A 13,561-nucleotide genomic window follows, 5' to 3' on the forward strand; every position below is an offset into this window, starting at 1 on the left:
TTGGTCACGCAGGCCAAAGGCGATTTGACACGCAGTGCTGTACGCGTCACATATTTAGAAGATGTAATATTGTGATTCAGCCCATAAGAGGATTATCACAACCACCACGTCTGCGCATGCATTTCTTCAGCGCAGTCGGTCACGAGGGTAGGCGCTGTGTTAACACACTCTGCGATTTCAGGTTGTCACGAGATCTAATCCAGTGTTTCTCAACCTTTTTTCTGCATGGGCACACTTTCATGTCCCAAGAATCCATGGGCACGCCAACATAATACGGGGGTGTAAATATCGTCACTGTCGGGAAGAAACCTTGTATCTCCAAGTTTCAAATGTGTACGTTTCTTCGCAAAGTAAAGCCCTGCTTCAACATACAAGGCTGTCGCACAACAGTAGTGAAAACAGCAGATCTAAAAGCACACAACGCCTCGCATCGCTTGTAGATCGGCTGTTTTCACTAGTTTAAATCATTTTTAAAATGATAAATACAATACTGGCTTTCAAGCAGTTTCAAGGGGCACACTTGACCCAGGTACAGTGGTAGAGAAACACTGATCTAATCGATACAGAAACAATAAAAGAAAATAAGAGCAACTACGCAGCGAAAGAAGGAAACAGAAAAGCAGAAGGCCTCGGCTGAGTTTCAGTTTGTAACCGTCAAGATGGGTGGTGGTGCCATCCAGGATGTCGTCACTGTCAGTGTCAGGTGGAAACCTCATAGTCCAAAACTGTTATTTTTCAGGAAAAGTAGCAGTAAGAAATATAGAACAGGGTTTTCAAAGTGGGTGACGGGGCACCCTAGGGTGCCGTGACGGTAGTCCAGGGGTGACGCGAGATAATTTGATAATATTTGGAATTTATTTAGTATCATTTTAAACTTGAAGTACAAAGTTATTTTCAGTCAGTTCTAACCAAAATGGCTATTATCTCAATGTTTTCCTCGCAACATAATCACTAAAATATCGTCACTGTCGGGCAGAAACCTTTTATGTACAAGTTTCAAACGTGTACGTATTTTGGTAAAGCAAAGCCCTGCTCCATCATAATAATAATAATAATAATAATAGCTTGGATTTATATAGCGCTTTTCTAAATACCCAAAGCGCTTTACAACAGAAAGAACAACAACTTTATTAGGAAAAACTTTAAAAACAACAAATACAAATACAAAAGAGTTAAAAGTAGAGCAAGTACTAGGGAGGCATAGTTTGCCAGACCTCAGCTGGGATATGCTATTTTAAAAAGGTGAGTTTTTAGTGAAGCTTTGAATGAGGGGAGGGAGGGAGCGCTTCTGAGGTGGTTGGGGAGAGCGTTCCAGAGGGTAGGGGCAGAGACAGAGAAAGCCCTGTCCCCCCAGGTGCGGTACTTGGCTGTGCGGGCCTCCAGGAGGTTGGCTTCACTGGACCTGAGGGATCGGGTTGGGATGTAGGGGTGGATGAGATCAGAAAGGTAGGAGGGAGCCAGGTTATTGAGTGCCTTGAAGGTGGTTAGCAGGATTTTGTAGTGTATTCTTTGTTTGACAGGGAGCCAGTGCAGGTCGTGAAGAACAGGGGTGATATGGTCTCTGGAGCGGGTACTGGTAAGGAGGCGGGCGGCGGAGTTTTGAACGTGTTGTAATTTGTTGAGGATTGTGGCAGTGGTACCGTTAAGGATGCTATTGCAGTAGTCTATCCGGGATGTAACAAATGCGTGGATGAGTGTTTCGGCAGCTGTGAATGTCAGTGAGGGACGGAGGCGGGCAATATTTTTGAGGTGAAAGAAGGCAGTTTTAGTGATCTGGTTTATGTGGGGGCGGAATGAGAGGGTGGGATCAAAAATGACACCAAGGTTACGGATGTGAGTGGAGGTAGATACAGTGGAGCCATCGATGCTGAGAGTGAAGTTCTGGGTGGAGCGGGTGAGGGAATCTGGGCCGATGATGAGGATTTCTGATTTATTGCCATTAAGTTTGAGAAAGTTTTTTTTGCATCCATGTTTTGAGGTCTGTAAGGCAGGTGGTGAGGGTGGAGAGGGTGGCAGCGGTGACAGTTTTGGTGGAGAGGTAGAGTTGAGTATCATCGGCATAACAGTGAAATTGGAGATTGTGGTGGCGGAGGATCAGACCAAGTGGAAGTATGTAAATGATGAAAAGGAGGGGACCAAGTACAGAGCCCTGGGGGACACCGTGTGTGACTGGGGCAGTGGAAGAGTGGCAGTTGTTAATGGAGACAAACTGGTGACGGTCGGAAAGGTAAGATGTTAACCAGGAGAGGGCAGTGTCGGTTATTCCGAGGGAGGACTTGAGGCGGGAAATGAGGATGGAGTGGTTGATGGTGTCGAAGGCGGCAGAGAGGTCAAGGAGGATGAGGATGGAGAGGAAGCCATTGTCAGCGGAGAGGAGGATGTCATTGGTAACTTTGAGGAGAGCCGTTTCAGTACTGTGATTTGTGCGGAAGCCGGATTGAAATGTTTCGAAAAGGTTATTTGAGTCCAGGTGTAATTTCAGTTGGGAGGCAACAGCTCTTTCCAGGATTTTGGAGATGAAGGGGAGATTTGAGATGGGCCGGTAGTTGTTAGGGGTGTCAGGGTCAAGTCCGGGTTTTTTGAGAATGGGGGTAACGGCAGCCAGTTTAAGGGCAGGTGGGATGAGACCGGTGGACAGCGAGGTGTTGATGATGTTGGTGATGTATGGAGAGAGCGCAGGGAGACATGCTATGACTAGGGAAGAGGGTATTGGATCGAGGATGCAGGTGGATGTTTTCATGCCAGAGGTTATGGAGGAGAGATCAGTGGTGGTGATTGTGGTGAAGGTGCTGAGGGGCTCACCAGAGAACAGCGGGGGGACAGGTTCGGGGTCTGAGGGGTCGGTGGAGGGGGTGGCCAGTTCGGAGTGAATGGTGTCAATTTTGGACTGAAAAAATGTTAAGAAAGATTCACATTTACTGTTGTCAAATGAAGAGGTGGTGGTGTCCATAGGTTTGAGCAGTTTGTTGACAGTGGAGAACAGTGTTTTGGGGTTATTGCTACCGGACTGGATGATGGAGGAATGGTGGGAAGTACGTGCACTGCTGAGGGCTTGTTTATATTGCTGCTGGTGAGAGTTGTAGGTTTCGGAATGGACAGTTAGACCAGTTTTATTGGCAAGCCGCTCAAGCTGGCGGCCCTTCTTTTTAAGCTGGCGGAGATGGTCAGTGTACCAGGGGGCAGAGTGGGTGTAGGAGACTGATTTGTTTATGGTGGGAGCAAGCTGATTGAGGCATGTGGAGAGTGAGTTATTGTAGTTGTTGACAAGTTCAGTGGGGGAGGCATTGAGAGTGAATGAGGAGTCCGGAAGGGTATCAATCAGGAGGGAGGAGAGAGAGGAGGGTTGGATAGATTTGAGGTTGCGGAATGTGATGGAGCGTTTCAGTTTGGTGACGGGGGTGGGAATGTCAATATCCATGGTGAGGGCCAGGTGGTCAGAGATGTGTTTGAGAGTGTTGCCGGAGGTGGTGAGATTATTGATGGTGTTTCCGGTAGTGCAGATCAGATCCAGGGTGTGTCCTTTTATATGAGTTGGAAAATCAACGTGCTGGGTAATGTTAAATAAATTTAAAATGTCCAGGAATTCTGTGGCAGGGGGAGAGTTTGCGGAGTCTATGTGGAAGTTGAAGTCACCAATTAAGAGCAGGTATGGGGAAATAGCACAGAGGTGAGTGAGGAAAGTAGAAAAGTCAGAGGAGAATGCAGGGTTGGGTTTGGGGGGGCGGTATATTACTGCAGTGACCAGGGGTTTGGGTCCAGATAGTTTAAACACCAGGTGTTCAAATGAGGAGGAGGATGGAATGGTGACAGGGCTGGTTTTTATTTGCTCACGGTGTATTATGGCCAGGCCGCCGCCACGTTTGTTGTGGCGTGCTTTGTCCATATAAACATATCCAGGGGGGGTGCATTGGTTGAGTGAGAAGTAGTCCTGTGGTTTTTGCCATGTTTCCGTAATGAAAAAGAAGTCAATATTATTGTCCGTAATAAATTCACTGAGAATGAGTCCTTTGTCAGATAGTGCGCGGGTGTTGAACAGAGATATTTTGAGAGTGGAGTGGAGTTGAGCAGGCAGTGGAGCTTTGAGCAGTGGCTGCAGACAGGCAGAGCGCACGTGTAGAGTGTTGTTGTGATGACGTAGTGCTGGGGCGGAGCGTTCAGTTGTCCAGAGTGAGGGAATAGTAGAATGATCAGACCGGGAGTAGAAAAACTTTCTTCGGGAGCTTCGGTGAATATATTTAGTGCGCCGTAACAATCCGTGTTGTTTGATGACTGTGATGAGGGATGGAACGATGATGTGGTTGTTGAGTTTGACGAGTTGTGAAGTGGAGTAATGAAGAGGCATGTTAGCCGAGGTGGACGATAGCCTGGTGTTGTTAGCCGCTGGTCGCACAGTTGTTGACCGGGCGAGATGTAAACACAGAAACACCAGGGTGATCCAGGGCATGGCTGGTTCAACGGAGAGAAGACGGAGGAAAAGAAGTGCAGGCTATGGTAGCCGCTAACTCCAGTGACAGCACGGAGCTGCTGCTGTTGTACGACTGACTGCCAGCTAGCCCTAAGACCGCTGACTAGCCAGAAGGATCCACTGACGGCGAGGAACTGACTGCTTGCTGCTGGCTGCCAGCTAGCCCTGAAGCCGCTGACTAACCAGAGCTCCGGGACGTTGGAATCAGTCCGTGTTCTCCGGGAAGGAAGACCGGGAAAGTTGCAGCGTTCCAAGGCGATGGTAGCCTGAGTCAGTGGACCAGCAGGTAGGAGAATGACATTAAAATAAATAAAGCGTCCGGCTGAGGTCTGGAGGGTGGAAGCGGCAAGTGTTGAACTATAAAACACTGAGCCTAGTAAAAAAGGTAAAAAACTGGATCACGCTAAAATTAAACTAAAAGCTCAGGTGGAGAAGCGGCGAACAAACAGACGCCAGCGTCCTCTCCGCCAGGAGAGATCCTTTTAGCATCCTTTTGTATGGAACTGTACCTGCTCGGGCATCATCATACAAGACTGTTGCACAAAACTAGTGAAAACAGCAGATCTACAAGCACACCGTTGTGTGTCCTACATTTGGGTGTAGCTGTAGTGGCCTCTATATATGGTTATATCTGAATCACATTCAAAGAAAAATCATTGGAAAGAAATTCTTCCGCCTATAATGACATACAGTACTCAAAATACCCAAATCTATAGCAAGGATTACTATCAGAATAAGTTTGTTCAACCAAAACATATCACTCACAGCACCTTCAGCTGAACTCTTATTCAAGTGCAAAGTTACAATATTTCGGAGAAATTCATAACACCTCTCTTCACCTTTCGCTCGTAGCTATCTCTTCTCATCTCATCCTTTTGTGTGCGCGCGAACATAAGCCACCATACTCTCAGTCACCGGAGCTTACATCATCGACACCGAAGCAGAACTCACAAGCTCTTATAAATCACACAAAGCCTCTTCACGGAGCCACTTCTTATCACTTTTAGCAAACCCCTTCTTTAGTCCTTTTGTAGTTCTTAATGCGCGTTTATCAACGCAGACCCAGTGGGAGATCAGAGGACGCAGTAAACTAACGGCTGTTATCAGGGGCGTCACAAGGGGGGGGGGGGAGTGGGACTGAGTTACTAGGGCCCATAAGGTGGAGGGGCCTTAATTTTTATACTTTAGCTATTGAAAAATAGCAGATCTATAAGCTCACAGCGCGGCACCAAATGCCGCGCTGCGAGCTTGTAGATCTACTATTTTTTAAAAGTCGTGGAAATGTGTGCAAATTTTTTTAAGCAAACATTTTAACATTTAATTTTGCTTCTGGAGAGGGTCACATGAAAACGTTTGAGCACCACTGACATAGAAACAAATTTTCTTTCAAAAAACCTTAGAAGGATTTGAAATATTCAAAGACTTGCACAAAATGTTTTTTCAATAGTTAAAGCACAAAATAATGTGTAATAATGCGTTCCCAGTCTAAATGGGTTAAACCCCCTCCCCCTATGAAGAAACATTCATGGGTGGCCTGCAGTGAATCCTTGTACCCAGGGCCAGGGCCCAGAATTTGGTGCGACACCCCTGGCTGTCACAGTGTTTGAATTGAAGCCTCGACTTGCTCCGGCGGTTCTCTGAGGGGTGGAACTTTACTTACGGTACTTATGCTTTTCGCCCCCTATGGGTAGGGTTGGGTATCGTTTGGATTTTTACGATTCCGGTTCCGGTTTCGGTTCTGCTTATCGGTTCCGGTTCCAAACGGTTCCTATTTCGGTTCCAAAATGGTTTGGTTTTTACACAAAACATTTTTTTTTTAATTTAATTTTAATGTTTAATTTACAGTTTTAATGAATCATTTAAAACATATTTTTTTAATTGAATTTGAATGTTTAATTACAGTTTTAATGAATTATGACAAATGAAATCATATTTCAATGTCTTCAGCGATACTCTTATTCTGAAGAGATTAAGAAGTCGACCACCGTCTGGAAGTATTATTGCATTACGAAATTGACCACCGCCTGGAAGTCTTAACATATCTTATTCTGAAAAGATCGGCTACAGGAAGTGTTAGATTTGCCAGCTTAGATTTGACAAAATAACACAGCTGACAGCTCAGCCAGCGAGCGAGCGACAGAGAACTGAGCCCGCAGTCGCACCATAACCCAGAGAGACACACGGGGGTCCGCAAGCACTGTTGCCGTACAGTCTTTCAGATGAATGCCACGCTGTTATAAATGTTTCGACTCCATCTCACGTCTCTCTGTGGCTGTGCACAGTGTGCAGGGCTCAGCTGTACTGGTGGATGGGCTGCTAATTTTGCTAGCATCGCTGTTGTTGTTGACTGTGGCAACGCAGTTGTCCCACGATTGTGTGTGCGCTTGTGTGTATGTGTGTTGGAGGAATACAAGAGCCGCTTCCCAATTCAGAGTGTGCGCCCTTCGTCGGATGAACGGATAATAGCACGTCTTTTTTTTACTGGTGCGTCTAGGAACCGATAAGCGGTACCGAAAGTAAATATTATGTTTGGGTACCCAGGAACCGTCATGTCCTTATCGGTTCTGTCCCGGTACCGAATTTCGGTACCCAACCCTACCTATGGGGCATAAGGCTTCGATAATGTTCCTCCACCTATCCCGGTCTTTGGCGGCCAGTTGTGCCGTGCCCCATGAGAGACCCATCTCCTTCAACTCAGCCTCGACAGTTCTGCGCCAGGTGATCTTAGGTCGGCCTCGTTTCCTTTTCCCGGTGTCCATCTGAGGGCCACTTTGGGAATCTGCTCTGGGGGCATTCAAAGTACGTGCCCAAGCCATCTCAGGCGACGGTGTTTAATTTCTGTGGTCACGTCCCGGCAGCCAGTCTTCATGTGGAGTTCCTTGTTAGATATTGTATTGGGCCAGAATATACGGCAGATCTTTCTCAGGCAGCCATTGTGGAAAGAGCTGACTTTGCTCATGTCGCCCTTGGTTATACGCCAGCACTCAGCCCCATATAGTAGGACCGGCTTGACCAGGGTGTTATACAGACGGATCTTGGTTTTGAGGCTGTAGGTGTTGGATTTCCAGATGTTGTGGAGTCTTGTGTAGGTGCTGCGTGCTTGTCCAAGTCTGCGCTGGATGTCTTTTTGTGCAGCATTGTCCTGGCTAATCAGGCTTCCCAAGTATACAAAGGTGTCAACAACTTCAAGCGGTTCATCGTTTATGGTGATGCATGCCTGTGAGGTGGAATTGATGGACATCACTTTGGTTTTGGTTTTGTTAATGATGAGGCCCGTCTGTAGTGCGTACTTGGTGAGTCGATCCATTTTGTCTTGTAGATGCGTTATATTTGTGGACAGGACAGCAAGGTCATCAGCAAAGTCTGACGCTGAGGGGTGGCTGGGGTTGAATAACAGACCACATGCTCTGAGACATTTATGAAAACATAAACACTGGACATGATAAGGCCCCGGGGACGGCCTGTCTCTTCATTGATTGTGGTTCTTGGTGTCTTATAACAGGGGAAGCCTTTTGTCTCGTCTCTGAGCTCAACTCTCTACGGGGGCCGCGGTGCCAGAGATCACATGGCGTTGTTCGGTGCCAGATGTTGCGAGAGAAATAAGCAACCGGGGTTTATGGAAACGAGCCAGAAAGAACTTCGCGACTTGAGCACTTTAGACCTACAGTATTGTATACTGTACATCGGCTGTTTGAAAATAGCAGATCTACAAGCTCGCAGATCTACAAGCTTTTTGTCGCGTCGCAAGCTTGTAGATCTGCCAATTTTCCAAATAATATTGAAAAAACTACAAACTTTGGAATATTTTTGAAACATTTTAACAACGCAAATATTGTATGGGGGGTCCTTGGCCCAAAATATTTTCAGATGGGAGGTCCACAGACACGTTTTATTCATCTTTGACATCAAAATGTTGTGAATCACTGGTTTAAATAACATTAGGAAACAAGCCAAATAAGAACTAGAAACAAGCCCCCCAAAAAAAGAGCCATAACCCACACAACCATAAATATTTACAAGCAACTTTTGCAGAAAAGCAAGCCCAACAAGTTGCTTATCGTCACTGTCGGGCAGAAACCTTGTATCTCCAAGTTTCAACGCGGTGCGAGGCGTTGTGTGCTTGTAGATCGGCTGTTTTCACTAGTTTAAATCATGTTTTAAATGATGCAGCCGACAATGACGTTATAATAAGCAGACTTGGCTATGCAGGTCATGTATCGCAACATGACCCCCAGCGGTAAGACGCTGCCCCTGTGGAGTCTGGAGCACCGCCTCTGTTTTGAGCGCACGTCAAATGTTCTTTTTTTTGGGTCAGTTTGTACGTGATGGTTTCTTTCTAGGTCATTAACCTGTCGTCCCTCTTTTGGGCATGTTATTATAGATGAAAAAGCTCAAATAGAAATGTGCAAAAATAATGGAAACAGCAGATCTACAAGCTCGTGGATTTCAGATTTCTGTATTCGACGTACAACAAAGTGCATCGCCTCACCTCATTATGTACACAACGGTTACTTTTCGGGATTCAGATATAGCAAAAGTAGCTGATCTACAAGCTTGTAGATCTGCTACTTTTTGAGAGACGCTGTTGTATGATCAAGTAGCGTTAATTTACGAAAAACCACAACAACAAAAAGTTAAACTAGTTTCTGCCAGACAGCAACGATATGGTGCTATTCTCCTTGCTTGATTATAGGGTAGTGAAGTGTGACGTAATTTAACATCCTACCTGGTTCGCGGTTTTCTTCCCCCATTCTGAATTCCCATAGACCTTTTTCATATCGCGTCATATAAAAACTGTGTTCCAATTATAAACAAATGATCTCAGTGGTTTGACTCTATGGATATGAAGAATCAACTGATAGTGAAAAAACGCTAATGTTACTGTCGCCGAATTAGTTACATTTTCACTAGAAACAGGCTTTATCACTTATGAGTGACTGACTATCATAAACCATACAGAGCCACCTCGCCGACAATATCGCAAAGACCGTTTGTTTATTTTTGGACCACAATGCTTATATGAGACGATTTAACACATCGGATGCCCACGTGGTGTCTACAAGTCAATTTCTTTGATGTCGCTGGAGGCCCACGACGCGTTTGACGCGTTGTACAGTAAACTATACTGTACTGTACTGCACTTGGCTACCGCGGTGATGAAACAAACTCCATTTCCCAACATGCAGTGCGCAATTACGTCACCCGGACGTGCTGTGTGTCTCGTTGACTTCCTGTTTAGCGGCTGCACAAAAATGCTGTTTTCTCCTAATCTAGCTTTTAAATCACTTTCATTTCAAAACGGCAGCCTCTTCTACCTGCCGTAACACAAACACTGTGGCTTAGAAATGATAAAAAACGGTCCTGACTGAAAGAAAAGATTTTCGCGAAATAAACAGGACATACTCGGATTACATTTACTCGGATTACTTTTCTCGCCACAGTCGCCAGTACTCTCGCCGGTAGGTAAAATGACGCGTTGCCATGGGCACCAGCAAATTAATACACGTTAACCACGTGGGCGTCCGATGTGTTAAGATGACCCAATGTTATTCTCCATAGAGAAATTACTTCCGTGGAACCGGGGGATGAGCGAGTCACGTCATGACTTCACTGTTCTATATAATTTGATTTAATATCTCTCTCTCTCTCTCTCTCTCTCTCTCTCTCTCTCTCTCTCTCTCTCTCTCTCTCTCTCTCTCTCTCTCTCTCTCTCCCCCGACAGGTACCTGGTGCTAGAGCACGTGTCGGGTGGGGAGCTGTTTGACTACCTGGTGAAGAAAGGCAGGTTAACGCCAAAAGAAGCCAGAAAGTTCTTCAGACAGATCATCTCGGCGCTCGACTTCTGCCACAGTCATTCTATATGGTAGGTCCTCCTCTGCCCCTGTGTGATCTGTGCTCTGAATGCAAGGCCAACGCACTGGGGATGGCTCCTGTTCACTTGTTCTCTCAATACTCTGAAAACATGGAACGATACTAGTGAGAGTGTAGTAGATCAGTGGTGTTCAACCTGTGGGTCGGGAACCCCAGGGGGGGGGGTCCCCAGTTAACTCTTATTGTGCCTATCCCGAACTAGTTCGGGATAATTTGAACCGTCCTGGGTGCCTATCCCGAACTAGTTCGGCTTTTTAATTATTATTATTATTATTATTTTTTCGAGCCAGGCCGCCGGCCGTCATCTGTTTACACGGCCCGCGAGAGCGTCGCGCCGCCGATATTTACCATCCACTCCAATGCAATCCAGGATCTTTAGAGCTAATTTTCTCTGTTCCATGCATATCCATGAGGTGTGCAAGGTTTAATCATGGCTAAATCGCCGAAAATAGGGCTTCTAAAATGCTTGGTAGCCAATAGCTAACTTCAAGCTAACTTCATCCTGTCCCTGGTCATGCACAAAGGAAAGTGTTCAGGCGCGTCATGGCTGCGCACGGCTTGTGCATATACAACGCTTGTCTATGGTGGATTCTATGGCCATTGGGCGCCCTCTAGTGGTGAAGGTGGCACTGAAAGGGTTAAAATATGATTATTTTGGGGGTCGCGTCCTGAAAAGGTTGAGAATCACTGTAGTAGGTGACTGAGAGAAGCAAAGTAGTATTGCTCCGAATTAATGTTTATCCTTCACTAGAAACAAACAAATGGAGCACAGGCCTGCATTCTCTGGTCATTTCTTTGCCAACCGCTGTTGGTAACAAAGTAGTTTTTGTGTGCTCTTTTCTTAGCTAAATGGTAAATGGACTGCTTTTATGGAGTCCCTTTTTCCAAAGCGCTTTGCAAATGTATTTCACGTTCATCCATTTACACACACACACACACACACACACATCCACTCAAATACAGCAGAGGAAACCATGCAAGGCACCGACCTGCTCATCGGGAGCAATTAGGGGTTCAGAGTCTTGCTCGAGGACACTTCCATATGCAGCCAGGAGAAGCTGGCAGCAAGGGATCGAACAGGGAACCTTCCAGTTCAAAGACTGCCACTCTTGGCTTTGACAAAAATGAGGTCGTATGGAGAGAAAATAAATCTTCCAACATTATGACATTGAAGCCATTTTATTTTGACTTTCAACAATGTACTGTATATGATTGATTGATCGCAAATGATTCGTGGACACAATTCATAATACAATTGAGGCATACAGTACTATCACACAATACACCTAAAAGCTTATCCTCTGTAATATTTACAGTATGAAATCGGGAGACAAGCAACAGTCAGGTCGCATACACAAACTTTGGAAGCCAATGGTAGCCAATCAGGAGGGAATATGGGAAATGGGACAGATCCATGTTGATGACATGACTGTAGACATACTGTGTACCGCCTTGCGTGATTTTAGGGCAAAATCTGTAGGAGCAGTGTCCAAAAATGTGTCTTGCAAGAACCGGCCTCATGGTGGCTCTGGAAGAGGGCCATTTGAGGAATGAGAGGGTGGGGGTTGTGGTTTGGCAGCCACGGAGTGTGTGTGTGTGCAAAGTTTGGCATGGATCGGGGCAACGGTGGCGGAGATATGAGTAGGGGAAGAGTGTGACGTGTGACGTGACTGATGGACAGACGGACGGACGGACGGACGGACGGACGGACGGACGGACGGACGGACGGACGGCGGACGGACGGACGGACGGACGGACGGACAGCCGGTGGAGGTTTTGATAGTAACTGCATCTCACCACAGTTCTTCTTAAATTTAGTGCTCCAGACATGAACGGGTTAAAATGTCCAGCGTGCCTCTCGCAGGCTCAATCCGCGGCCATTCTCTTATTTTGAAGGCCAGAAGTCCATTGACGTCATGACGTCATTCAACGGAGGCGATCGTCATCCCATGCCGTTGCTGTAATGGCCGATCGTTGCCTTTGTTATTACGTTATTGTAGCGAGAATCTAATGCCATCCTTGGCTTTAAAAGTGTTTTTTGGAGAAAATGGACATTAAAGATGAGATCGACCGTCGGCCTCCATGTTAAGGGATTACTATTTTGTGCACGATCCGCGATGATGATGAATCCGCGAGTCCAATCGTGCCAGGACTTTCCAACGGACCGTAGGGTAAGAGTGCCAGCGTTACTCTATATACAGTATTTTACGCGAGTATACTCGGGATCGGCACTCTAAATACTCGAGTATTTTTCACAAGTATACTCGGGATCAGCGTTAAATGAGTTAATACTTTGTATGCCTTGTTCATTATCTCCAGTACACAAAATTGAGATGTTATCAGTTAACTCAGTCTACGAACAAAGCTGTCAGCCAGAGACAAACAAATTATGACAATTATGATAATATTATTCTGAAATAATGAGTTCCCAGTGTGAATGAAAAGTACATTACAATCAGTTTTGTTCATCGTTTGGGATGCGCTTGTTTTGTTTCCATGTGAACAACATACGCAGCACAGAGGACATTTCAAATTGTTTTTTTTCCCCCATGTAAATGAATCATACGTACACTTACGTCACACAAAAGTAATGAAAATAGAAGATCTACAAGCTCACAACGTGTCCGTTGTGAGCTTGTAGATCTGCTATTTTCACTATTTCTTTTTTTTTTGGGGACATACAAGGTTTCCACCCGACAGTAAAGACGTTATGAGTGCCAATGCTTTCTTTTTAGCCCGGGTGGAGTTTGGAGGGAGGAGGCGTTCCATTAATATCACAGGATAATTATCAGAGCGGCACAGTCAGCAATGCAGCAGTTTCAGCTACGCAGTAAAACCCTGGGTGTTCATTTGAACTCTGAGCGTATACGAATATAACCAAATGAACCCATATAAGGGTCTACCAAGGATTTTATTATGTATACGTACGTATTAAAAAGGGAGCACAGGGGGGCCATTGAGACCGGTGATAATGGTATAGGCCCTATGAATGATGGGGGTTAGGGGTTAAACAGGGCTTTTACGGCTTTGAAAGTAAATGATAATCCATTAATTGATACAAGTAAGTGGCCTTGGGCCTTGTGGGCCATCTCGTGTTTCCGTAGTGCGAGGCAGCTTGGCGTACAAGTACGCCCCCTGGACCTGACCCTAGTAGTACGCCCAATACAACCCTTGATGCTGAGTGCCAAGCATCGAGGCATTGGGTCCCGTTTTTATAGTTATTGG

General features: G+C 45.8%; 1 protein-coding gene across 1 annotated transcript in view; it reads left to right on the plus strand.

Annotated features, from left to right (window-relative positions):
- The window catches only part of brsk2a (BR serine/threonine kinase 2a), a gene marked incomplete at both ends in the record, with an annotated part of 440,510 nt that overhangs the window by 304,784 nt on the left and 122,165 nt on the right, over positions 1 to 13,561 (plus strand). Inside the window, one exon of the mRNA XM_080736976.1 lies at positions 10,188 to 10,328. Coding sequence (XP_080593102.1) covers positions 10,188 to 10,328 — 141 coding nt within the window. The remainder of the gene's footprint in view (positions 1 to 10,187; positions 10,329 to 13,561) is intronic.

Source organism: Nannobrachium achirus (assembly GCF_963921795.1).
Source record: "Nannobrachium achirus genome assembly, chromosome: 11".
Taxonomy (NCBI): Eukaryota; Metazoa; Chordata; class Actinopteri; order Myctophiformes; family Myctophidae; genus Nannobrachium; species Nannobrachium achirus.